The sequence below is a fragment of the Danio rerio genome, chromosome 4 (genome assembly GCF_049306965.1).
Source record: "Danio rerio strain Tuebingen ecotype United States chromosome 4, GRCz12tu, whole genome shotgun sequence".
Taxonomy (NCBI): domain Eukaryota; kingdom Metazoa; phylum Chordata; class Actinopteri; order Cypriniformes; family Danionidae; genus Danio; species Danio rerio.
The window spans coordinates 61,779,843-61,807,387 of record NC_133179.1 but is presented as its reverse complement, the minus strand read 5'-3'; the positions used below and the strand labels follow the sequence as shown (position 1 = coordinate 61,807,387).

The 27,545-nt window shown below is 40.9% G+C and overlaps 1 protein-coding gene, 1 long non-coding RNA gene and 6 other non-coding genes across 8 annotated transcripts in view; 1 reads left to right on the top strand and 7 right to left on the bottom strand.

The window, feature by feature from the left end:
* Positions 1-27,545, top strand: part of LOC141381913 (uncharacterized) — a 560,761-nt gene that overhangs the window by 101,097 nt on the left and 432,119 nt on the right. The window lies entirely within an intron of this gene.
* On the bottom strand, positions 11,614-18,824 carry LOC141381811 (uncharacterized). The gene is made up of 2 exons (XM_073948601.1): positions 14,486-18,824; positions 11,614-13,323 (listed from the first exon to the last, which is right to left on the bottom strand). The coding sequence occupies exons 1-2, from the start codon at positions 14,553-14,555 to the stop codon at positions 12,086-12,088; spliced, it is 1,308 nt and encodes a 435-aa protein (XP_073804702.1). The 5' UTR covers positions 14,556-18,824; the 3' UTR covers positions 11,614-12,085.
* On the bottom strand, positions 15,501-15,571 carry trnag-gcc (transfer RNA glycine (anticodon GCC)). The gene has a single exon. It is a non-coding gene; the product is annotated as a tRNA-Gly (tRNA).
* On the bottom strand, positions 18,493-18,563 carry trnag-gcc (transfer RNA glycine (anticodon GCC)). Its single transcript has one exon. It is a non-coding gene; the product is annotated as a tRNA-Gly (tRNA).
* LOC137495009 (U6 spliceosomal RNA) lies at positions 25,772-25,878 on the bottom strand. Its single transcript, XR_011014953.1, has one exon. It is a non-coding gene; the product is annotated as a U6 spliceosomal RNA (small nuclear RNA).
* LOC137494889 (U6 spliceosomal RNA) lies at positions 26,299-26,405 on the bottom strand. Its single transcript, XR_011014833.1, has one exon. It is a non-coding gene; the product is annotated as a U6 spliceosomal RNA (small nuclear RNA).
* LOC137495056 (U6 spliceosomal RNA) lies at positions 26,826-26,932 on the bottom strand. The gene has a single exon (XR_011015000.1). It is a non-coding gene; the product is annotated as a U6 spliceosomal RNA (small nuclear RNA).
* On the bottom strand, positions 27,343-27,449 carry LOC137494566 (U6 spliceosomal RNA). Its single transcript, XR_011014512.1, has one exon. It is a non-coding gene; the product is annotated as a U6 spliceosomal RNA (small nuclear RNA).

The following is a 27,545-nucleotide window of genomic DNA, read 5'->3' as shown; positions in this document are numbered from 1 at the left end:
AGCTGAAATTTGCGCAGCTCGCGGAGATAATGGTATTTGCCAAAATCCTTTGAGTAGATCTAACTTCGTGACAAATTTCGCCGAACCCAAATTGTCAATACAGTCTTCCATTCTGGGCAATGGATAACTATCTGGCACAGTTACGGAATTTACCTTACGATAATCCGTGCAAAAACGGAATGTACCGTCAGCTTTTGGCACAAGCAGACACGGAGAGCTCCAGGGACTATGACTATACTCTGCTAGATTATTTTTTAACAGATAATCAACTTCGTCTTTCATCACAGAACGTTTTACATTATTTATTCTGTAAGCATGTTGCTTAATAGGATGATCGCATGTCACTTGAATATCATGCTGTAGCACGTTAGTTTGAGTCGGCACATCACTAAACAGCATCGGATATTCTCGCAACAGTTTGATCAAATCACTTCTCTGTGTTTCTGACAAAGTATTAAAATAATCTGGCAAATTATCAAGGATCTCCGAATTCAAAAGTCTACCACACATCGTCAAGTCATTACGAAACGTAAAGTCATCATCATCATCATCATTGTGACACTCACCCAGAGAAGGCAGCTCACTCACATCAGCAGAGTCACACACAGCAGTGACAGCAGCAACTAAGGGATCAGAGGAAACAGCAGCAAGTTGTTCCTTTTCGAAATTACCAGACACTTTCCTAGGGTAATACAACTTGAGCATGTTAATGTGACAGGTGCGAAATTTTCTTTTTCGATCAGGTGTATTTATCACAAAGTCAGTTTCACTCAGTTTTTTCGACACCTTATAGGGGCCAGAAAAACGAGCGGACAACGCTGAACTGGGTACCGGTAGCAGTACTAAAACATCATCGCCAGGTTTAATGTCACGGACAACAGCTTTCCTGTCATACCATCCTTTCATGTCCTCCTGAGCTACGGACAGTGACTCACGTGCAAGAGTACAAACATTGTGCAAACGTTCTCTAAAACGGCTAACAAAATCCAAAATATTTACTCCTTTTGATTTTTCATTTAACATCCCATCTTTCAGCACTTTAAGAGGCCCGCGAAAGACGTGGCCGAATGTTAAATCTGCCGGAGAAAACCCTAATGACTCCTGAGTAGATTCACGAATTGCAAACAACATTAATGGTATTCCTTCATCCCAGTCTTTTTCAGAGCTCATGCAATATTTTCTCAACATGGATTTTAGTGTTTGATGAAAACGTTCGATAGCTCCCTGACTTTCAGGATGATACGCGCTTGATGTTCGGTGCTTTATGCCTAATGAGGTTAAAACTTGCGTGAACACTTTTGACAGAAAATTCGTACCTTGATCTGTTTGTACGATTTTTGGTAACCCAAAAGTAGAAAAAAATTTGATCATTGCTTTGATCACAACAGGTGCAGTGATTTTCCTAAGCGGGATGGCTTCGGGAAAGCGGGTTGCAGAGCACATAATAGTTAATAAAAACTGATTACCTGCTTTCGTCTTTGGAAGAGGACCAACGCAATCCAAAATGACGTGCTCAAATGGTTCGCCAACAATAGGGATCGGAACAAGTGGTGCTGGTGGAATCTTTTGATTTGGTTTGCCAGTGACCTGACAAACATGACAAGTGCGACAGTGAGAAACAACATCCTTCTTTAAGCCAGGCCAGAAGAAATGTTTAAGAATGCGCTTGTAAGTTTTTGTCACACCTAAATGACCATATAAAGGGTGATCGTGGGCCAAATTTAGCACTTGTTCTCGATAAATTGTAGGCAGAACAATCTGACAAACAACCTCCCATTCGTTCTCTACATCTCTGCTAGGACGCCATTTACGCAACAATAATCCATTGTCAATCACGTATACACTCAGGTTATTTTTCGTTTGTTTAAAATCTTTGTCAGCCGCAGAAAAACATTTCGTTAAGGACTCATCATCTCGTTGTGCATTTTTAATTCGTTCGTGCGAAATAGGTTCAGATAAAAGATCACATTCGGGCGCATCTGTGGGCGGAGTATTGTCGGAGCGCGTTTCTTTCTCAGCACCTTTAAAACTTTTCAAATCGACCGAAACAGGATTTTTCTCAGTAAACAAAGGTGGCAAAAATGAATCAGATAATATTATTTCTTCTCCAATTCTGCGTTTTTGGGCACAAGTGACTACATTCGCTGAAAATACTTCTGGAAACGTGTTAGAAATGTCATCAGCAGGGATAAAACAATCAGGTTTATCAACCACTTCAGGCAAAGATGAAACTTTATCCCCGGCCAAGTCATTTCCGAGAATAAACGCAACACCTTTGACAGGAAAGGAAGGACGTACACCAACTTTGACAAAACCTGAAATCAAATCACACTGCAAGTGAATTCGATGCAAAGGCACCGTTAAAACACCCATCTCAATTCCCTGAACTAGAATGTTGGATCCACAGTAAGTCTGATCAGATAAAGGAAGTGCATCAGAAATTAAAAACGAGTGAAGTGCGCCAGTGTCCCTCAAGATTTTAATTTCTTTCTGCTCTTCAGTATTTCCATTCACAGAAATCAGCCCCTTCATTAAAAATGGCTTAAAGCCAGCGTCAATTTCATTTTCACTAGAGTCAAGTTCAGACAAAGTTTTCACAAAAGCTGCTGGTTTCATTTGCCCTTGCTGATTTTTTCGTTTAAGCACTAAACATTCGGAAATTAAATGTCCCGATTTTGTGGCAGTAAAAACACTCTCTAATCTCTTTATTCGTTGGTGAACTACTTTTTGGACGTGCGGAATTTTGAGCCGTGAAGGAACTCAATGTCTTGTCAGGTCGGGGTACAGAAAACACGCTCTTGTGCGTTAACACATACTCATCCGCAAGAGTTGCGGCTTGTGACAAAGTCGTGACTTTCTGTTCATTAAGATATGTGACAATTCTCTCAGGCAGGCAATTTTTAAAATCCTCCAGAAGCATCAATTCTCGCAGCGCATTAAAATCTCTCACATTGTTAGCAGCCAACCATTTATCAAAAAGAACTCCCTTGTCACGGGCAAATTCTACGAATGTTTGCTGTGCATTTTTCTTTTGGTTTCTAAAACGTTGTCGATATGCTTCAGGCACTAACTCATATGCGCGGAGAACAGCGCTCTTAACTGAATCATATTTCAAACTCTCCTCCAAAGTTAAAGCAGAACAAACTTCCTGTGCCTTACCGACTAATCTACACTGTAGCAAAAGACACCAAACTTCTTTAGGCCAATGAAGTGCGGCAGCCACACGCTCAAACACAGCAAAATAGGAATCCACTTCGGATTCTCTGAAGTGAGGCACTAAAGCAATATGCTTACTAATATCAAAAGCACTAGACGAAACATCACTCAAAAAACTTGCCGAATTATCATTAGCAGCAGGACTTACAGGATTTAACTGTACAGATCGGCCAGAACCAACCTTCATCGAGTCTAACTCGAGCTGTCTAAGTTTTACCTGTGTCTCCGCGTCGATTTCCAATTTACGGATATCCAGGCGCAGCTTCATCTCGGCGTGGCGCGTCTCAGCTCGCTCTTGAGCTTCAATCTGCATGCGAGCCAGGCGGACCTTTAGCCTCGCATCACCCCCAGACTCAAGTGAAGTCGGGGAAAATGGATGGAAGGGCGGCAAGCCAGTCTTTGCCTCGGTCTCCACCTCGGCATACTCACCCGTCTCCTTCTCCGCATCCACTAAATTATCAGAACTGTGTTCTACAGCCTCTGCACCAGCCTTATCGCCATCCGCATCAGGTAAATTTAAAATTTTGTGTTTAATCAAGTGCTTTAAACCTCGTCTTTAATAAGGCGCTTTAAAGACTGCCTCACAACAGGAATGCGATAGTGTTCACCTATCTGCAATAAATCGTCTTTCCTACATCGCTCAAAAACTTCCAATATCGGATTAGCAACAAATGTTTCTAAATCAAAAGTACTCATTGTCTAAATTCTCACAAATAGCCTACTTACTTACAAAAGACCAAAATTGCAAAGAGAGAAAATGATACTATTTCACTGTCAAAGTTTTTCTCCTTTTTTCTCTACACCATCCGAGTACACACACACACAAAACTATTATCCGGGACTAAATTAAGATTTTAAATAATTTAAATAGATCGCGGATGAGCCCCCAATTATATGTTACGTCCTTTTAGATGTTAATATTAAACTAGGAGTAGATGACAATAACATACATTAGTTTAATGTGTGTGACAAGCGGATGGAGAAAGAAATAAACTGAATCAAATAATCACTGCAATTATTTATTGCCCATATATCCCATGAAAACCAGTGAAAATATATTATACAGTGAAAGAAAAATATTTACAATGATTAAATAATGAATTACCTGGGGGGAGAGGAAGTAGTTGAATGTGCTTAAATCAAAGAAATAAATATAACAAAACTCAGTAACTGTTTTCACCAAACTAAACTAAATATGAAAAGAAAAGCATGAAAAGAAACATCTTCAACGTACCAAACGTCTTAACTAAACTGCTCTAACTAAAAACAAAACATACAGAAAACAGCACATTCTCCTGAACCTAATGAACTAATACAAAATATCAATCTGAGTGTTGTATATGTATATCGCGCGACTTACTCACTCCTACACCTCTCCGAGGCATCACTCAAACATGTCAGTTAACTGGACAATTTCACAAACATTGTTAAATCGCAAACTTTAGACAAGAGCATTAAACAAGCAAAACACATTCTCTCAGACTAGCCCTCGCAAGAGAGACTGTCCTCACAGAGACCCACAGAAAGAATAAGAGCGAGAAGTGGCGAGAAGGAAAGAGACAGAGAGAGAGAGATCGCCATTGCAGTTTGGGCTCGGCTTTTAAACGCTACGCCAACCAGCGATTGGTGGCGCAAACCCAGCATCAGCGGCCAACGTCATCAGCACGAAATGCGGATCCTCCAATGCCGTTCGTACCTGTAACACATGCATGAAACGACACACCCACATACAAACGAACGCACACACTTATCCAAAATACGTTCTGCAAGGGAACGTTACAGCAACCATTCAGTGTTTACATTTAAAATGTATTTAATTTGGAAGAATAGGGGAATTTCTTCTGCATGGACATAGTCAACTATGAATACATCTTTTAATGCATACCTCACACTATAAACAGTCACATTTGAAACGCGCTGAATGTTGAAATGTTCCATAGAGTGTATGTTTGTGAGAATTGTCTGTAGGTCTAATGGGAGTGATGATAACGGAGTCTCTATACTCCTACCTACACTGTTAACCCTTACTGTAGATTATGCAGTAAATAACTGTAAAATAGCCAGTGTTTTGCTGTAATAAAAGGAAACAGTATTTGTAAAAAGGAAAGCAGGATTTGTATGAAATTTTGTAGTGCAAAGAATAAATTACAGTAATTTACATTATGTACTCATTACAGATAGTTACTGTGATAATAAATGGTAAATTACTGCTCAACCATTATTACCCCATGTACTCTGATGCTTTATGTTGATATATATATTGATATATATATTGATATATATATATATATATATATATATATATATATATATATATATATATATATATATATATATATATATATATTTACTGTTCAGTTTCGGTATGTGAATGGTCAGTATTGAGGAGAAAGTGAGACAATGCATTGATGATAAGCTAAATTTCTCTGCAGCCATCTCTGTGTTTTCTTTGGTTCCTTTAATGTTTTTAACATTGAGTATCAGGAGTCAACCAATGTCAATGTCACAGAGCTAATTAAAAAGTAAAGATATCGACGAGATGCATTTAAAGGCAAAAATATTCACACAAAGCAACCAAACTATCACAATCATTTTTATAACTTTGTTTACTTTTCTATAATTAATCTAATTTGCCTAGTTTAGCCTATAGTTAAGCTTTTAAATTGCACTTTAAGCTGAGTATTAGTATTTTGCTAAATAACTAGTAAAAATGTGTTATTTAAAAAATATCTTAAACAGCATGTACATACATTTTTGCAGAGACTCAATGAATTTGTTTGAAAACTTCAAATGAAGTAGGTAAAAGTGGCATTAACAGTATAGTATAAAGGCTTTCCTAAATAAATGTATTAATCAGGTTATTTGTTTTTTTTTAATTATTATTATTACTACAGGTTTGGAACAACATGAGGATCAGATTATTTATTTATTTTTTTGCTTTGGATGAAGTTTTTATATTTTTTTTGTTTTTATTCAATGATATGTGCATGATTGTGATAAATGTAGGCAATTCCTAAATGTCAAACTCCTGAAGGGCCGCAGCCCAGCAGAATTTAGTTCCAGCCCTGCTTCAACACACTACCTTTAGATTTAGTTTGATCAGGTGTGTTTAATTAGTATAACTGCACTGTTACTCTGTTGTATGTGCAGTAAATAACTGTAAAATAGCCAGTGTTTTGCTGTAATAAAAGGAAACATTTATTATTTATTAACACATATTATTTTACTATAAAAGGAGTAGACTTTGTATGAAATTGTGTAGTGCAAAGAATAAATTCCAGTAATTTACTTTATGTACTCATTACAGATAGTAACTGACAATAAATAGCAAATTACTGTTCAACCATTACTGTCCCATCTTCTCTGATTTTTTTTGTTGCTATTTATAGAGATGTGCATTTTAAAGGCAGAAAATAATGATTTAGGCATCACCACACACTCCCACAGATTGTCTGTCTTATTCTAAACACAAAGGTGTTAGAAAGAGTTTTCAGAAAATGCCGGCCCTTTAAGGGAGCCAGGTGTTTGATTTGTTTACTGCTGAGTGTGCTCTATTCTCTGTCCATCAATTCAGATGTAGAGTCTGATATGTTTTAGGCTTTAAATAAGAATCTACAATGAGTAAGTAAAATGTGTTCAAATGTTTTTGAGGGTTTCTAAAATAAGGCTGTGTTTTAACTTATATTGCTGTTATCTTGAACTGTGTACTTGAAAGCTACATTATTAGCTAGTTAGCCTCTCCTTATATAACTTTTAACATTACTTTTGTTTAAGTATATGTATTTATTGGATATTGCATACGGCCATATTGTACAGATGCTAACAGTTGTATGTATCTTTCTGGCAACTAAGCCAAATTTAAATTCCATCATCTCAGTAAGGTAACATGTGCACATCATCACAGGGAATCACAAAAACATGATACACATAGCCATCTACACACAAAAGGTCCACTGTCCGGTCCCAGGTTGTGAGTTTGTTGCTAAGTATTTTTCAGAGCAGTGTTTATGAATTTATATTAGAAACAATAAAAAAGTTTGTTGTCATGAGATAATTATAACAATAAAAGATTGGATCTTTTGGTTTTTCGGTGTTGCCAACTTTATTTTTATTTTTTATAATTATTTTAAACTTTTTATTGAGATTTGACACAGTTTTTAATTATTTAAAACTTTAAAATAATTATTTTGTGTTTTTTGCTGTTCATTTGCTGATCTACCTTCATGCAGATTTCAGTTTTTATCCATATCAAACACACCTAAATCAATTAATTAGGACCTGAACACCACGTAATAATTACAGGCAGGTGTGTTTGATATGGGTAGCAACTGAAATCTGCAGGAAGATAGATATACAGGAACAGGATTGAGCACCCCTGCTATATACCATGGGGTCAAACTCCAAGTTCCTGGAGAACTGCAGCAGCAGAGTTTAGCTCCCACCCTGGTTCAACATTACCTGTAGATTTCTAACAAGCCTTAATTAGTTTGATCAGGTGTGTTTAATTAGAGTTACAGCTTAAAGTCCCGGTCACACTGAACTTTACTCCCTACAGACTTCCATTCATACGCATGTGAGTACTGCTGACCTGGAATGATAGCTCATGTGACATTTCATAATTCGCAGCATTGAAAAGTTCAAGCTTGGAGAGCGCTGACATGCAAAATCACATCATGTGATTGCTTGATACCAATCAAAGATCAAAACATGACCTCTCTGGCTTGCTTTTTCAATCTCTAATTATTTTGTTTAATTCCACTACTCGCTTTGTTTAATTCCACTTCGCAGTGCAGTATGACAGAATTTTGCATGCTTAAAGGTTAATGTGACCGCAGCCTTACTGTGCAGACCTGTTATATGCAAGACAATATTTATATCTGCTGATTTCTTAATTTTGTTATACTTTTTCTGTTATTTATTTGTTTGGTGCCAAAACAATAAAATAAATTTGTCTGAAAAATGTTATGCCTTCTATTTTTAAATAACAGCTAAGAATACTAATTAATTTTAGTAACACTACAATAACTATATATGACATACTATTAATGTGTATGCAGTATAATGCTGTGATTTGTAACACTACAATACAGTAATTAACTGTACACAGTTTCCAGTTAGTTACCACTGCTGCTCTATTACAGTAATTAACTGGCAACACTGTTGCCAGCTACTCACTGTAATGGTTCAGTTACAGTAAATTACTGGCAACACTGTTGCCAGCCACTCACTGTAATAGTTCAGTTACAGTAATTAACTGGCAACACTGTTGCCAGTTACTTACTGTAACCAAACTTTTACAGTGAGTGGCTGGCAACAGTGTTGCCAGTATTCTACTGTAAAAAAACCTAGTAAGGTCTAACAGTGCACTCAAACTCATCAAGAATACAAGGTGTGGAAAATTCCCAGCATTGTTTCATTTGGTGCCTCTCACTTAAGGTTTTGGCAATGTTAATAAAGTTTCTACAGCTGCTAGCAACATTCTTAAAATACTGGTGTTTAGCCTCAAAACGCATGCACCAAAGCAAGCGCAAAGGTTCAAATATAGATGTTAGTCTTGAGTAATGTATCAAAAAATGACACTTGGGTGTCACAACATCCCCAAAAACATCCCTTAGCTGTGTCAAAAACTCAAACACCAGTGTATCTAACATTGCCAGGTTTTCCCTTTTCACTCTTGGGGCAATTACAATGTCAACAATGTCACAACACAACAGAAAAACATTCCACTGTTTACTGTTGGGAGGAATACGGTGTGCCATTTAAAAATGGCAAAATCCTAAACAAAAACCATTTTGTGAGGCAGACCCAGCAATTCCAGATTTGTGTAAGCTTCGCTCTGACAAATGCACTGTTTTTTTTTTGTTTTTTTTTTGTCATTTTGACCAATGGAGAGTTGCTCAAGTTAATCATTTAACTCCTTAATAGTGATATGTTTTTCTTTGTGAGCCCAGCTCAGAACAAGTTTTATTATTAGAGGAATAACTCCCTCCAACAAATCATGCATTATATCAGGTGGAAATGTCTGTCACGTCAAAATAGTTCAATTCACTAAATGGTGATGAATAGTTTACACCATATGTTCTTCGATCATTTGCGTTTTCAATGCATGTTAGATGGTAGAGATGTTCCTCTGGAGTTCTTAAAACAAAATCACTTTCAGTAAATTTATCTTTTACGTCTGTGTGGGTTGCCATGCAATAGCGGCAAACTCTAGCAGAGTTAAATGACATCGTAAAACCAGCTAACATATGTGCTGAAAGATTGTCTGCCGAAAATGTTGCTAGTGCAGCATGAACAGTCTGCTCAATCCCACCTACAGTTATCATGAACCCTTCACGTTCAAGTTTTTTCAGGTCATCCAACATTGGTTTTAAAATGGTTGCTAATCCACAGTTTTTTACAAAGGTTTGTCATACTAATAAAGCAAGGTGAATGTGCTTCAGTTTTGAGGAGTGTTTAAGGTTGCCTTCAGTATAGTAAAAAGCACAAAGCTTGTGCTTGCTTTTTTTTAACCTAGCGGGTTGACAACGTCAAATTCTAAAGCATGTGGGTTGACTTTAAAGTAGGAATGTTCCTTGAAACATGTACCATTTGTGTAGTCATTTAGGTAATCTGGATCTTTGTGTAAATAGTTATTTGTCTGAATTTCATCAAATATGTCGTCACGTGAGCAGTAGTTAGTTAAAACCTCAGTAATAGGTACATATGAATAGGTGCCTACTTTGTGTCCACTCGGTGACCTCAAAATGTGATGTACTGGTTCAATCAGCCTAAGCTTAGATTTACAGTGCTCTTTTAACATGTGTGGAGAGCTAACAATTTTTGAAGCTTCTTCAAAGAAGTCCCTTGACTGTACCATTTGTCTGGTTTCAGGACATTCTGAAATGTTGAACCCATTTTTTTTGAAGAGATGGTAAGAAATAAAAGAGTCGTAATTTTCTTTAAAATAACAAAATAAAAAATTCATGTCATTAACTATTTCGTGCTGGACAGTCTGAGGAATGTGATTTTTTTCTCTACATTTAAGAATTAAACTGAAGAGATTTTTTTTAAAGTTAGCCAAAAGCTCATTCCTACTAGGTGGAGGCATTTCATCTGCCAAAGGCTGTAGCTCGTTGGTATTTTCCAGATCATTGTGACAGTCAATGTTTTCAAAATCATGGTCCATGTTTTCAGTAGCATCCAGGTCATCACGAGGCAGAACAAGCTTCCTGTGTTTTCGATAGACATGACGCCTAAAAGACTCATATAGTGTAAAAGATGACTTGCAATCATTCAGTCCACAAGTGATGTTGAAATTTGGTTCATGGTTGTGAACCAGGCCAACATGTTGAATTAGTTTCATTAAGGTGAAGGTTTTCCTTCCACACCTTGTGCATCGATATGGCTGTGGCATTTTTAGCACAGGATATTAATTATTTGGGTGACCGTTATTGGAAGGGGCTTGCCACCCTCCTCAGTAATCTTGGCTATGGCATGCTGCAGGAAGGTCAGTGTATTCTTCATATATGGTGGATAAGCCAAGTTGAATACATAATAAGCACTGAAGGCTGCAATGATTCCTTCTTCAGCTCCCATTGCCCTGCACACCTCCACACCATCCACTTTGACAAAAAATTGTGCCCTCTTGGAGAAAGCCATTTTCCAGTCAGTTTCTGCCAATTGTATGGTTGGGTATGGAGTCTCAGCATCACACTGTAAAAAGTAAAAAAAAAAAAAAAGTTAACCATCTATAAGAAACATGTATCAAGACTATTAGAAAGCGAGAGTTCAGCTAAGTTCCATACCTCTCCCAGTGTGATCAAATTCTCAACTTTTTCTTTGAAGACATGGGACAGCAGAATCAATCCTGCACGAAAGTCAGAATCTTTTGCGAAAAAAAGTATAAAAGTAGCCATATACATATACTCATACACACACAGATATACAGTTGAAGTCAGAGTTATTAGCCTCCCTGTTTATTCCCCCCACCCCCAATTTTTTTTATAAATAACTGATACAAGACTGTATATATATTTATATATAAGTATATATACATTAATGCGTTAGTCAATGTCCAAACAATCAGCAACCTCAATGTGAACTGCTTTAATTGTTAAGCAAGTGAACAACACTCCAACCCTTTTTACTATACTCCGGCCCGTTTCACTTCATATATATATAGTCTTGTTCGTAACAGTTGCAGGGCTGATAGTGGAAAAAATTCCTGAGCCTGAACTTTTTTTCCTTGCCCCTGAGGTGAGTAGGGGTGGGGGTACTATGTATGCAACGCACTTTTAACTCATAACTTGTGGGCCCCTGGGCCCAAATATATTAACAGCCTATGTGTAACCCTGATCTTCATTATTGTCAAGTGGCTCTTTTTAGATATTTTCCTATTTGCATTATGCCCCCAGTATTATTCAAGAAAACCTAGCATTTTCTTCTCAATATGTTCAGTGCCTAGATTGACATTATTAGCCCATCTTAGAACAATCACTGGAAGTAAATGCTACAGATGCTACAGCCATACCAAGACAGGTCAGTAAGTGGCAATAATAGTACTCCAAAGTACACAGGAATTGATTAACTAAAGGACATGAAAAGGACACACATTCATTTTTCTTTAACAAATTTAATTGCAAAATATGCACCATTCAACTGAAAAACCGTAATAAATAAGTATACTGTAAAAGACAGTATGGGATTAACAAAAAAACATTTCTCCTTCCCTTTATTTTTTCCTTTCTGAACTTAGTTTTTGGTCCAAAACATGCAAATGGTGACCACTGAACTGAAAAAAACAAAATAAATAACTGTAAAAGACAGTGTGGAAAACATGTCTCCATCCCTTCATTTCTTCCTTTTTGATAAACATTGTTTTGGGTCCTCAGAACCTTTTCTTTTTAACATGTTTGATGATGCTTTGGATTGATAAAAGAGAGTAAAAACTGTGTTGGTGCAGATGATGTGGAGACTGGTGCTGAGGAGGGTTGGGGTGGTCTTCCAGGGCCTGTTGACCAGAGGAGTTGGTGGCTTGTGCAGAGGTGGTGGTGGCTTGAGCAGAGGTGGTGGAGGCTTGTGCAGAGGAGGATTGGGGTGGTCTTCTCTTTTTCAGGAGGGCCTGTTGAGCAGAGGAAGTGGAGGCTTGTGCAGAAGAGGATTTTGCTGGCCTTTTGATTTTTCGGGCCTGTTGAGCCAATTTGTTTGCCTCCTTTGAGGACAGAATCCTTGCTGCCTCACTAAGCCTTTTCTGCTTTAGTGCCTGTGCAGTCTCTTTCGTTTTCTTTAAATGTAATTGGTAGTTTTGGAATGAGGAAAGGCAGGATCGCCCTAAAGGCTGGTCAATGTTCATAGTTGAGGCTGTCCAGTCCCTGGCCTTAAGTGTGGACCTGATCACTGCGAGGCTCTCATATGTTTCCACATTAATGGAGCACCTGTCAGACTCTAGGATATCATCCATTAAATTGAATGATGCTTCCACCAAGGGGCCTGTAAAAATGGACAAAAGCGCTTTAACAAGTTTGCACAGGGTGGGATACCTCACACCTCTTTTTGCATTTTTCAAGGAAGCAACATGGCTCCACCAGTCTACATCAACTCGACAGTCCCCTTCAATGTAGTTTGGTACACGAAGAAGCATGTCCGCATCCATCTGGTAGGCCCGACATTCTTCAACCAGCTGACCAATCTCTTCTGGAGGGACAACATTTGGCAAGGCCTTTCCTAATGTAGTGAATGCTCCAACAACTGCATCGGATTGAATTAGAGACGGCGATATGATGTTATCCAGGGGAAGGTTTTTTAGCAGAAACTCTGCTGACCTCAGATACCCTTCTCTGAGAGAGTCATAGATATGTCCAACCCATACCTTCCTTTCCACACGAGCTTTGTTCATTGAATTGTAGCAGAATTGTCCAACAGAGAGCCTCTGGTTTGGCAGTTGCAAATCCCTGCTCCGTACATCAACCTTGAGAATCTCCTTGTGACTCAGTGGAACAGCCTTTGGTCTCATAAATTTGCCCAGGAGCTCTTTAACAAGGGCCACCATTTCCACATGCAACAAATGCACCATTGGCTTTTCATGTTGAAGCTTTTTGACAAATCTCTGAAATGTCAGAAGGACCCCTGCAAATATAAGAAAAAATAAATAATTCAATTTGAGCAATTAAAACTCATGACTGGTGTGGGAAATAACTGAACAAAAGTATGATTATGTATTTAAAATACAATATATACTGTAACTAAATAATAATACAACTAAATTTATTTCCAGCAAAACATTAATTAGATCAGAACACTAGTCATACTGTCATACATATAACAGAGGGAATTACTTTTTGATATATTCCAAGATGACTGTATAACAAAGCATTTTTCTTTCTGACACAATGCAAAAAATAGCCTTTGAGGTGACATCATATGTTTCTAGGTATCAAGTCTAGGTCTTGCATCCTCCGATAAATAAAAATTAGATTAGACTCTGTAATGAGACTACAGAGATGGCTTTTGAATATGTTACTCACTTTCATGTACAGGAGTAAATTATAGGAAACTGTTACCTTGATACATTGTTCTTCACAACATCACACAGTACTTAAATGTTGATCATATTCTCATTAATTTGGTTATTGTTGCTGTAGAAAAGACCTGACTGTTTCATTGTATCATGACTTAGGTAATTTGTTAGATCAGGTGCTAGTGGACTACAAACACTAAAAACACAAAAATATGTAACCAATACAACATCAAGTTCAAGTTGCATTAAGTTTGCCTAGTCATACAAAAGATACCTCTGTATAAGTGAATCAAGACTTTTACTCTGTCAAACTCTGAAATGAGCACAGAGATGCGATCTTTTCGGTCTTGGTTAACTTGTGTTCCCGTCCGGGACGCTGCTGCCTGCTCTTTCTGAAGAACTACTATCCTGGCCTTTTCCTCAGTTGTGAGGTCATGCCGCTCAAAAACCTGATTAAGAAGCCTTCTGTAGTACACACACACACACACACACACACACATATATATATATATATATATATATATATATATATATATATATATATATATATATATATATATATATATATATATATATAGCCTATTACCTTAATATGCTGATAATTTGCTATTTTCCTAACACCTACCATAACCATTTAAAAAAATATCTCAAAAGATGTTGCATCATTAGGCCTCCTGTACATTCCATAATGAGCTTAATCTAACTAAACTAAATAACGAACATTAAATACATCACACCTGTTATTATTAAAAAGAGTTTTATTAGGCCTACCTGTATTTGTGTTCCTCATTTGGGTCCAGGACATGATAGTAGTGCACCACGAGTACATCCAGTAGTTCATTCATTCTACTGCAGACTTCAGGCATCTGAATGAATCGGTTACTAATGGGCCTTATCAAGCTCTTGGGGGGGGGAGATGGAGTAAACTCTGAAATTATGCAAAAATCTCCTTCTGCTTTGGGGACTTCTCTATGTCATTATAAACATCAGAGCAAAAATCTTCCACCTCTGATTGAAATGGGCTCATGAGAGCCTTAGCCGCATTTGACACCATATGGACAGTGTCTCCCAAAATGTCCAACAGATTGGGGTTCTCCTTTCTAGCTAGGGTCTCAAGCCCCAACTTCTTCCCCCTCATCACTGCGCAATTGTCTAGTAGCATACTGGTGACCTGCCTCCACTTTAGCCCATATGAGTGCAGGACGTCATTTAGTTCCAGCATCAAAGCTGAGGCATTCGCAATATTTACTTTTTTGCTGGCAAGATGCTGTGTTTTTACACTGCCTGCATCCTCTTCATAAAATCGGACCAGTACATTAAGAATTTTATCCATACTTTTGTCCGTGGCCTCGTCAATGTTGACTGAAAACATGCCATTCATAAGCTTCTCAGACACACGTTTTTTTAAACTCTGGCAAGATGCCGTGTGTAAGAAGATAGCTTGCGTGCTGCCTGGAGACAGATAGATGCACCAAGGCGGGTCTATCCTCCGCTAATTTCTTACATAATGTGACGAGTGGGTGGGCGATAGTAAATGACAAGTCAAGCTCAGCAATGAAGGAGCACTGCAAGGATTAATGCAAGGCTGTTACCCAGAGCTGGAAGAGTAGCTACACAAAACAGCAATTGTAATGGACGGGAATCGGACCACGGTCTTCTGTGTGGCAGGCAAGAAATCTACCACTGAAGCAACAATGCTGATATGCTTATACTGCAGCCCTAGTGGGGTGTTATTGCTGCAAGGCTGATACCCAAAGCTGGAAGAGTAGCAACACAAAACAGGAATTGCATTGGCCGGGAATCGAATCCGGGTCTCCCGCGTGGCAGGCGAGAATTCTACCACTGAACCACCAATGCTGACCCGTGTTCTTCCTTGCCTTTGTGTGTGTGAGTGCTAAAAGACCGTCAACCAGAGCTGAAAAAGGAGCAACACAAAACTGCACTTGTATTAGGTGGGAAGCGACTCAAGGTCTACCACGTGGCAGGCGAGAATTCTACAACTAAACCACCAATGCTGACATGGTTTTATTGCAGCCCTAGTGGGGTGTGATTGCTGCAAGGCTGTTACCCAGCGCTGGAAGAGTAGCAACCAAAATCAGAAGGTGCATTGGCCGGGAATCGGAGCCGGGTCTCCCGCGTGGCAGACGAGAATTCTACCACTGAACGAACAATGCTGACCAATGTTGTTCCTTGCCTTTATGTTGTGTGAGTGCTAAAAGGCCATCAACTAGAGCTGCAACAGGAGCCACTCAAAACAGCACATGTATTAGCTGGGAATCGACTCAAGGTCTCCGGCGTGGCAGGCGAAAATTCTACCACTGAACCACCAATGCTGATATGCTTATTCTGCAGCCCAAGTGGGGTGTGATTGATGCAAAGCAGTTACCCAGAACTGGAAGAGTAGTAACACAAAACAGGAATTGCATTGGCCGGAAATCAGACCTAGGTCTCCCACATGGCAGGCGAGAATTCTACCACTAAACCACCAATGCTAAAATGCTTATTCTACAGCCCTAGTGGGGTGTGATTGATACAAAGCTGTTACCCAGAGCTGGAAGAGTAGCTACACAAAACAGGAATTGTAATGGATGGGAAATGGACCTGGGTCTTCTGTGTGGCAGGCAAGAAATCTACCACTGAACTACAAATACTGATATGCTTATACTGCGCCCCTAGTGGGGTGTGGTTGATGCAAGGCTGTTATCCAGAGCTGGAAGAGTAGCAACGCAAAACTGTAATTGCATTGGCCGGGAATCGGACCCAGGTCTTCCGCGTGGCAGGTGAGAAATCTACCACTGAACCACCAATGCTGATATCCTTATACTACTGTCCTAGTGGGGTGTGATTGCTGCAAAGCTGTTACCTAGAGCTGGAAGAGTAGCAACACAAAACAGGAATTGCATTGGCCGAGAATCGGACCTGGGTCTCCTGCATAGCAGGCGAGAATTCAACCACTCAGCCACCAATGCTGACCGATGTTACTTTTTGCCTTTGTGTTGTGTGAGTGCTAAAAGGCTGTCAACCAGAGCTGAAAAAGGAGCCACTCAAAACTGCACTTGTATTAGCCCGGAAGCGACTCAAGGTCTACCGCGTGGCAAGCGAGAGTTCTACCACTGAACCACCAATGCTGATATGGTTTTACTGCAACCCTAGTGGGGTGTGATTGCTGCAAGGCTGTTACCCAGAGCTGGAAGAGTAGCAACACAAAACAGGTATTGCATTGGTCGGGAATCAGACCCGGGTCTCCCACGTGGCAGGCGAGAATTCTACCACTGAGCCACCAACGCTTACTGATATAGTTTTTTGCCTTTGTAGTGTGTGAGTGCTAAAAGGCCGTCAACCAGAGCTGAAAAAGGAGCCACACAAAACCGCACTTGTATTAGCCAGGAATCAACTCTTTGTCCACCGCGTGGCAGGCGAGAATTCTACCACTGAACCACCAATGCTGAAATGGTTTTACTACAGCCCTAGTGGGGTGTGATTGCTGCAAGGCTGATATCCAGAGCTGGAAGAGTAGCAACACAAAACAGGATTTTCATTGGCCGAGAATCTGACCCGGGTCTCCTGCGTGGCAGGCGAGAACTCTACCACTGAGCCACCAATGCTGACCCATGTTCTTCCCTGCCTTTGTGTTGTGTGAGTGCTAAAAAGACGTCAACCAGAGCTGAAAGAGGAGCCACACAAAACCGCACTTGTATTAGTCGGGAATCGACTCAAGGTCTCCAGCGTAGCAGGCGAGAATTCTACCACTGAACCACCAATACTGATATGCTTATACTGCGCCCCTAGTGGAGTGTGATTGCTGCAAGGCTGTTACACAGAGCTGGAAGAGTAGTAATACAAAACAGGAATTGCATTGGCCAGGAATCGGACCCTGGTCTCACCCGTGGCAGGCGAGAAATCTACCACTGAACCACCAATGCTGAAATGCTTGTTCTGCAGCCATAGTGGGGTGTGATTAATGCAAGGCTGTTACCCAGAGCTGGAAGAGTAGCTACACAAAACAGGAATTGTAATGGATGGGAATCGGACCAGGGTCTTCTGTGTGGCAGGCAAGAAATCTACCGCTGAACCACCAATGCTGATAAGCTGTTACTGCAGCCCTAGTCGGGTGTGATTGCTGCAAGGCTGATACCCAGAGCTGGAAGAGTAGCAACACAAAACATTAATTGCATTGACCGGGAATCAGACCCGGGTCTCCCACCACCAATGCTGATATGCTTATGCTAAAGCCCTAGTGGGGTGTGATTGCTGCAAGGCTGTTACCCAGAGCTGGAAGAGTAGCAACACAAAACAGGAAATGCATTGGCTGGGAATTGGACCTGGGTATCGCGCCTGGCAGGCAAGGTTTCTACCACTGAACCACCAATGCTGACCCATGTTCTTCCTTGCCTTTGTGTTGTGTGAGTGCTAAAAGGCCGTCAACCAGAGCTGAAAAAGGAGCCACACAAACCTGCATTTGTATTAGCCAGGAATCAACTCAAGGTCTCCCACGTGGCAGGCAAGATTTCTACCACTGAACCAGCAATGCTGATATGCTTATACTGCAGCCCTAGTGGGTTTTGATTGCTGCAAGGCTGTTACCCAGAGCTGGAAGTGTAGCAACACAAAATAGGAATTGGAAGGGACGGGAATCTGACCAGGGTCTTTCATGGGGAAGGGGAGAAATCTACCACTGAACCACCATTGCTGACATGCTTATTCTGCAGCCCTAGTGGGGTGTGATTGATGCAAGGCTGTTACCCAAAGCTGGAAGAGTAGCAACACAAAACAGCACTTGCATTGGCCGGGAATCGGACCCGGGTCTCCCGCGTGGCAGGCGAGAATTCTACCACTGAACCACCAATGCTGATATGCTTATACTGCAGCCCTAGTGGGGTGTGATTACTGCAAGGCTGTTACCCAGAGCTGGAAGAGTAGCTACACAAAACAGGAATTGTAATGGACGGGAATCGGACCATGGTCTTCTGTGTGGCAGGCAAGTAATCTACCACTGAACCAACAATGCTAATATGCTTATACAGCAGCCCTAGTGGGGTGTGATTGATACAAGGCTGTTACCCAGAGCTGGAAGAGTAGCAACACAAAATCAGAAGGTGCATTGGCCCGGAAACGGACCTGGGTCTCCCGCGTGGCAGGCAAGAATTCTACCACTGAACGACCAATGCTGACCCATGTTGTTCCTTGCCTTTGTGTTGTGTGAGTGCTAAAAGGCCATCAACCAGAGCTGAAACAGGAGACACTTAAAACCGCACATGTTTTAGCCGGGAATCGACTTTAGGTCTCCCGCGTGGCAGGCGAGCATTCTACCACTGAACCACCAATGCTGATATGCTTATACTGCAGCCCTAGTGGGGTGTGATTGATGCAAAGCTGTTACCCAGAGCTGGAAGAGTAGTAACACAAAATAGGAATTACATTGGCCAGGAATAGGACCCGGGTCTCCCGTGTGGCAGGAGAGAATTCTACCACTGAACCACCAATGCTGACCAATGCTTTTTCTTGCCTTTGTGTTGTGTGAGTGCTAAAAGGCCGTCAACCAGAGCTGAAACAGGAGCCACACAAAAACGCACTTGTATTAGCCGGGGATCGCCTCAAGTTCTCCCGCATAGCAGGTAAGAAATCTAGCACTGAACCACCAATACAGATATGCTTATACTGCTCCCCTAGTGGGGTGTGATTGCTGCAAAGCTGTTACCCAGAGCTGGAAGAGTAGCAACACAAAACAGGAATTGCATTGGCCGGGAATCGGACCTGGGTCTCCCACATGGCAGGCGAGAATTTCACCACTGAGCCACCAATGCTTACCGATATGGTATTTTGCCTTTGTAGTGTGTGAGTGCTAAAAGGCCATCAACCAGAGCTGAAAAAGGAGCCACACAAAATCGCACTTGTATTAGCCGAGAATCGACTCTAGGTCTAAGAATTCTACCACTGAACCACGAATGCTGATAAGCTTTTACTGCAGCCCTAGTGGGGTGTGATTGCTGCAAGGCTGTTACCCAGAGCTGGAAGAGTAGCAACACAAAAAAGGAATTGCATTGGCTGGGAATCGGACACGGGTCTCCGGCATGGCAGGGTAGAATTCTACCACTGAACCACCAATGCTGATATGCTTATGGTGCTGCCCTAGCGGGGTGTGATTGCTGCAAGGCTGTTACCAAGAGCTGGAAGAGTAGCAACACAAGAGAGGAATTGCATTGGACAGAAATCGGCCTCGGGTCGCCCGCAAGGCAGGCAAGAATTCTACCACTGAACCACTAATGCTGACCCATGTTCTTCCTTGCTTTTGTGTTGTGTGAGTGCTTAAAGGCCGTCAACCAGAGCTAGAAGAGGAGCCACACAAAACAGCAATTGCATTAGCAGGGAATCGAACCCAGGTCTCCCACATGGCAGGCAAGATTTCTACCAAAATCACCAATGTTGATATGGTTATGCTACTGCCCTAGTGGGGTGTGATTGCTGCAAGGCTGTTAGCCTTCCAGCTGGAAGAGTAGCAACACAAAACAAGAATTGCATTGGTCGGGAATCAGACACAGGCCTCCTGCATGGCAGGCGAGAATTCTACCACTGAACCACCAATACTGACCAATGTTGTTTCTTGGCTTTGTGTTGTGTGGCTGCCACAAGGCTGTTACTTCCAGCTGGAAGAGTAGCAACACAAACGAGCAACTGCATTGGCCGGGAATCGGACCTGGGTTTCCCGCCTGGCAGGGGAGAATTCTACCACTGAACCTCCAATCCTGAAACACATGTTCTCCTGCTGAAGGATTCAGATTTCTGCTTTCCAATCCGTCTTATCATGGACCAACGTTTATCCTTTTCTCATCATCTTGTTTCTCATTATTTTTTTTTATTAAATATAATTATTTCATCATTTGAATGAGTATTTAACTGAAATTATTTTAATTAATGAATAAGGTAACACATTGCTTAATATAAGAATGTTCAGTACATTTGCCTGTCTCTTTATAACTATTATCAGAATCCACCAAACTAGGTCAGAGGTCACAGAGACCTTGAAGGGCCATGAAACCCCCTCGTTTCAGCAGGGTGTTTTCACACCTCTACTTTGGAAAAAGTCAGAAAAGTGGGCGTGTCCAGCTCTGTTTAGGTGGGAGTGTCGGAGGAAGAAAAGAGGCTTGGTGTGGGAGTGTCTATTTGGGCGCGCTGAATTTCAGAGTCAAAACACACACCCACAGCGGACAATGTGACTGTGTTTACATGGACATCTGTAGTCGAATTATTTGCCAAATTATTAAATGGTGGACTTTAACTGCAGTTTGGCTCTTTCATTCAGGGAATTCATTCATGTCCCTCGCGACAAACGAGATATTTGTATTCGTCATGCAATGTTTGATACCGCACGGCGAATGAGAGAAAAAAAAACTCTGCATTTCCCGGAAACTTAGATGCACACGGCAGGTAGCGTCAGAAAACCGCGTGTGTTATTCCGGTCACACAATCCAACACGAGGTTATAGTTTGGTTGTAACTGTTAGTGCAAACTTGTTTACACTCGGTGCAATAGTTTGTTTGATACGAATAAAATACGAACTGAATAAACAAAGAGCGCTGGTCGCTCACTTACCAAATCTGTAGAGACAGGACAATCACCAGCAACTAGAGCTGCGTCTTTATTTAGAGGAGACTAACGTTACAAGCGAATCCGGTGCCCGCAAATCCGGCTGTGTCCGCATACGCTGTTAGCGGATACGCTTCGTGGAGGGGGAACTGGAATTCCAGAAGGGAACAGAATCGACTGCTACTCCGGATCTCAGCGTTAGCAGATCAGAACAGCTCTCAGGTAAACAATAATCCTCCTTAGACACGTAAGTTATTGTTGTCGCGCGTCGCGTACACTTAATCCACACGAGTCTGCGCTCTCACAGAGAGAAAATGAAAATGAAACTTAACTGCAGCAAACTATAAAAGCAACACTTCACGCTTGTTTTGCCAACACAACGTGGCGTCTTTGTCGTCTACACTCTGACAGTAATGAATATTAATGAAGTTGCACAATAGAGCGCGCTGATTGGTTTGAACCAAGCCTTACTCATGCATTAATGCAACACACTGTAAGACGTAATAAGACTTACTCTGGCACAGACGCCCAGTCTGCACACTGGAATACACGCTATTATGTCATGACCGTGACGCAGCTTCAAAAATTCGTTTCAAACCGGAAGTACGAATTTGCTTGAAATAACGCAAAAACAACCAATTTACACTTTTTAGTGAAATATAAGTGTCCTAATAGTGTTTTTAGCAGTGTGGGACACATATACGACTGTCAACAGCTCAAAAAATGTGTTTTGGTGTTTCGTGACCCTTTAAGTGGAACTGAGGGCTGAGGACTGGAATCAACTGTTTCTATTGTTATTTCTATGAGTTAATACTGTCTAAAATGTCTAAAGTGATTTTGCTGTTTTTACGGTTAATTCTTTTAAAATAATTCTACTTTTTATTCAAGATAGACTATGACTATGATAAGAATATAACTGCCTGAATGTAGACTATACTAATTATTAACCAGTTTTCATAAAGATGGCTGAGAGTACACTCAGCCTTGAATAAGTAACAGATTATACTTTAAGTGTGTGTGTTCTATTTGATTGTTGATCCGTTTCACGGGTCTGGAGTCAGCTTTAATCAGTCTAAGGGATGTCTGACGTTTATGCTTAAACGTGCAGTAGGTGATTATCTTCAGAAACTGAATTTCTGAAGACAATCACTAATTTTTGTTCTGGTTAAAAGTCTCTTCACAGTCCAATAGTAATGATTACAGAAAATGATCTAAATGTGTTTATATGTATTTTTATATTCTGGGTAAAGCATAAAACTAAAAAATGTTCATCCAATTAAATAGAGTCGGACTGTCATCTTCCATAATTCCGATAAGCAGGTCAGGCTGTCTGTCAGCAGATGTAGATTCGGACTTCTGTGCATCTGTTCACGCATATCATGCAAATCACGCATAAGCCATTAGCGTGTGCCCGTCTGTATAAGCGACCGTGCGCGGTCCCAAGACGGACCGGGAGAAATCAAATGCTGAATTAAAACTTTTAAAAACCTGAATCAATATTGGTGTTGCTTTAGCACGCTGAAGGAAGGACAACACCATGGCGGAAATATTACTATTAGAGAGGTAATGTTCAGTTTTAAAACTATTTTAGTCAGGCTAAGCTGATGTTAGATTGTGTTGTGTTATGAATGACTTATATGCACAGACGTGTTGTTCAGCCACTGAAATCTCGCGGTGAAATATTGATGTGATTATTTTCAGTTTCATAAGGTCATTTTACAGCATTGATAATGATTTATAGAAATATTTATATTTCGTTCAACAACAAAACATCAGCAAATAGCGCTTTTCAGCCTAACCTGCTTTATTGAGCTGAAGTTGCTTTTATATTTACGTTTGGTCATTTTTGAACAATGACAGCCTTCCTATACTGTTTATCGCTACTCTGAATATTCACTCTGAAATAGCATGTAAGTGTGGTTAAGTAATAAATGTAATTCCTGCATGGCGCTGGCACTAACTAACTGGCAAATGACATGAACTAGTGGGGTTGTCTGTCTGCTGTTGTGACGCGGTGCGCGCGTTCGCGATTTCAGGGGGTGTAGCTTTAAATCACAGTCCCTCGCCGCCGTCCAAAGATAATATGCTAAGCGGTTAGCATTTTGACAGATCACCTACAGCACCTTTAAGATATTGTTCAGAATATACGCACAAACCCCACGTGGAAATTCTCCTAGTCTATCTGTGTTTTAACCAATCAGGCTAGAACACCTATATGTATGACGCAGTTAATGACGTTATGTGAGAGTATAATTGTTATTGATTGGTGATTGTAAGCAGAGCGGCCTAGGAACTCATTGCGAGAGTTGAAGCTGGTTTCAGCTGATGAAACTGCAAACTATCTTCTGTAAACTTGATTTATTTATTTAAATCTCTGACTCTGGCTCTTTTTTTTATACCTGACTGGTCATTCTTTGGGTTAAACTGTATACTATCCCTACAGTTTTGGTGGAGGACGCGTGGCACTTGTTTACTGGTGACACCATTGATCAATCAACAAAAAGAAATGTAGAAAGATTAAAAAAATTATAGACTAGGGATGGTCTGTGGAGTAGTGGGTAGTAACGGAACGCTGTTGGGTTCTCATTCAGACGTGAATGAAAGGCAAAATTTTGTGGTAGATTTGTGTGGAATGCCCTTGTGAGCTGGTGCATTTTGCGGTACACCTATAACGATAGTAATAAGTATAACAGCAGTTGAGGGGTGTACCTCCTCCACCCAGAGTTAAGTACTCAGTGACGGGTGTGTAAGAGGCTTTTAGGACATTCTCGGGGATAAAACTTGGACTGGTTTTTATTTAGTAGTGGACTAAATTAACCCGAGATTGTAATTAGTTCCACCACTGCTATCTTGCTGTTTCACAGACAAAAGGGCCCGAATCCTAAGAATAGAGTAGGTCAGATTATTAGGGAAAGAAATAGTTAAATAAATAAATAAATTCTTAAATAACATCTTAATCGGTATCCATTAGATAGTAGTGGCCACAAAAGTCAGACAAGAAACCTAGAAATATTAGGGCGAGGTTGATTGATCAATGATGCACCAGGAGCAATCCCGAAAAAAAATATGACCCTAACTGGATTGGACCGATCTGGACAGTTTCCACATCTTGGAAACTCTTAAACTCTGATATAAAAAGAAACAGATGAGAGCAGAATGCAGTAAATGGCTCAGCTAAGCTCTCAGGTTTAAAATGATTTTAGAACCGATTTTAGAAAAAAAAATGCCTTTGGTAATTAATTGTCAATGAAAAGCTAAAATCTAAATATTAAGTGTCTAGTAGCAAAAAGCACAAGCACAGAAACTGACAGTAACATTATGGGAGTAAAGAATAGCGTATGTTTTGTCTTAGAAGATGAGATTCTGTGTGAGTGCACTGTTATCTTGGTTTAGCCCTCACCATGACTTTTGACTTTTGGCTGTAAAAGTAACAGAGACATGTCTGTATAAAAAATGTGCCATGTAAGTCTGTGCAAACAAGCAACTTTATGGTTGGATTTAAATATTTTTAGTAATATATAAGTAACATAAATGGGGGTTCAAATAATACTTTGATGGATGCAGTTAACCCCTGAAAGATCTAAAACTGTTGTTGACTGTAACAGCATTACTTTGAAAAAGCATGTCAACTCTGTTTTATATGTTTTAGGACGGGCTTGAGTAAAAGATTACAATAAAATTATGTTATTGAAGTTAATGTTATGTTTAATGTATGTTTAAATTGAGTAAACATACATTAACAGTTCTGGATTGCTCAAAACTCTCTTTCTCTCTCATTAGATATCAGCTATGAGCTGCTATCTGCCTGTTCCATGACAACTGATAATCACAGTGTTCAGTTGGAAATGACATTATGTCAGAGTATAATTGTCATTGATTGGTGATTGTAAGCAGAGCAGCCTAGGAACTTATTGCGAGTGTTGAAGCTGGCTTCTGATGATGAAACTGCAAACTATCTTAGGTAAACTTGATTTATTTATTTATTTGAATCTCTGACTCTAGCTCTTCTTCATCTATCAGACTGGTCATTCTTTGGGTTAAACTGTAAACTATCCCAACAGCTAAAACCCTGCTCATGCACCATTTGGAATCGTAAAAAACCTTTTGTCTTTTCTCCTTTCTATCCTAGAGCCATGTTCCCACTTGTATCCCGTGCTTTACAGAGCTTTGGCCCTGTCAGTGCTAGGCACACTGATTGATGCAGTAGGTCACCAAGTTTATGGACGGGGGGAAATTAGAGTGTCAGGATAGCCTATGGCAAAGTCCCACTAAAGCAAGGGCTTTGGAAGTGCATTAGCACAACAAAACAAACGATCAGAGCATCCCACATTCGTTTTCACCATGCATGTAGACTTTCCAGTTGACCCAGCAGCACCTCCCACGATTTGCTAAATCCATCCTCATGCACCATTTGGAATCGTGAAAAGCCTTTTGTCTTTTTTCATTTCTGTACTTTTACCCACGCACTAAAAAAGCAAAATGGAGTGCTTCACGGATTTGCGTGTCATCCTTTCGCAGGGGCCATGCTAATCGTCTCTGTATCGATCCAATTTTAGTATATGTGCCACCGTAGCGAGCACAGACCAGGGGTCAGGCTCAGGGCATATGTACGCCTCGAGTCCCAGCAATGTTCCTCCAGGGTGGTGGGAACCGGAGAGCCATGTTCCCACTTGTATGCCGTGCACTACAGAGCTTTGGCCCTGTCAGTGCTAGGCACACTGATTGATGCAGTAGGTCACCAAGTTTATGGACAGGGGGAAATTAGAGTGTCAGGATAGCCTATGGCAAAGTCCCACTAAAGCAAGGGCTTTGGAAGTGCATTAGCACAACAAAACAAACGATCAAAGCATCCCACATTCGTTTTCACCATGCATGTAGACTTTCCAGTTGACCCAGCAGCACCTCCCACGATTTGCTAAACCCATCCTCATGCACCATTTGGAATCGTGAAAAGCCTTTTGTCTTTTTTCATTTCTGTACTTTTACCCACGCACTAAAAAAGCAAAATGGAGTGCTTCACGGATTTGCGTGTCATCCTTTCGCAGGGGCCATGCTAATCTTCTCTGTATCGATCCAATTTTAGTATATGTGCCACCGTAGCGAGCACAGACCAGGGGTCAGGCTCAGGGCATATGTACGCCTCGAGTCCCAGCAATGTTCCTCCAGGGTGGTGGGAACCGGAGAGCCATGTTCCCACTTGTATGCCGTGCACTACAGAGCTTTGGCCCTGTCAGTGCTAGGCACACTGATTGATGCAGTAGGTCACCAAGTTTATGGACAGGGGGAAATTAGAGTGTCAGGATAGCCTATGGCAAAGTCCCACTAAAGCAAGGGCTTTGGAAGTGCATTAGCACAACAAAACAAACGATCAAAGCATCCCACATTCGTTTTCACCATGCATGTAGACTTTCCAGTTGACCCAGCAGCACCTCCCACGATTTGCTAAACCCATCCTCATGCACCATTTGGAATCGTGAAAAGCCTTTTGTCTTTTTTCATTTCTGTACTTTTACCCATGCACTAAAACAGCAATATGGATCGCTTAACGGATTTGCGTGTCATCCTTTCGCAGGGACCATGCTAATCTTCTCTGTATCAATCCAATTTTAGTATATGTGCCACCGTAGTGAGCACTCAGGCTCAGGGCATATGTACGCCTCGAGTCCCAGCAATGTTCCTCCAAGGTGGTGGGACCTGGAGAGCCATGTTCCCACTTGTATGCCGTGCACTACAGAGCTTTGGCCCTGTCAGTGCTAGGCACACTGATTGATGCAGTAGGTCACCAAGTTTATGGACGTGGGGGGAAATTAGAGTGTCAGGATAGCCTATGGCAATCCCACTAAAGCAAGGGCTTTGGAAGTGCATTAGCACAACAAAACAAATGATCAAAGCATCCCACATTCGTTGTCACCATGCATGTAGACTTTCCAGTTGACCCAGCAGCACCTCCCACGATTTGCTAAACCCATCGTCATGCACCATTTGGAAACGTGAAAAGCCTTTTGTCTTTTTTCATTTCTGTACTTTTACCCACGCACTAAAAAAGCAATATGGAGCGCTTCACGGATTTGCGTGTCATCCTTTCGCAGGGGCCATGCTAATCTTCTCTGTATCGATCCAATTTTAGTATATGTGCCACCGTAGCGAGCACAGATCAGCAGTCAGGCTCAGGGCATATGTACGCCTCGAGTCCCAGCAATGTTCCTCCAAGGTGGTGGGACCTGGAGAGCCATGTTCCCACTTGTAT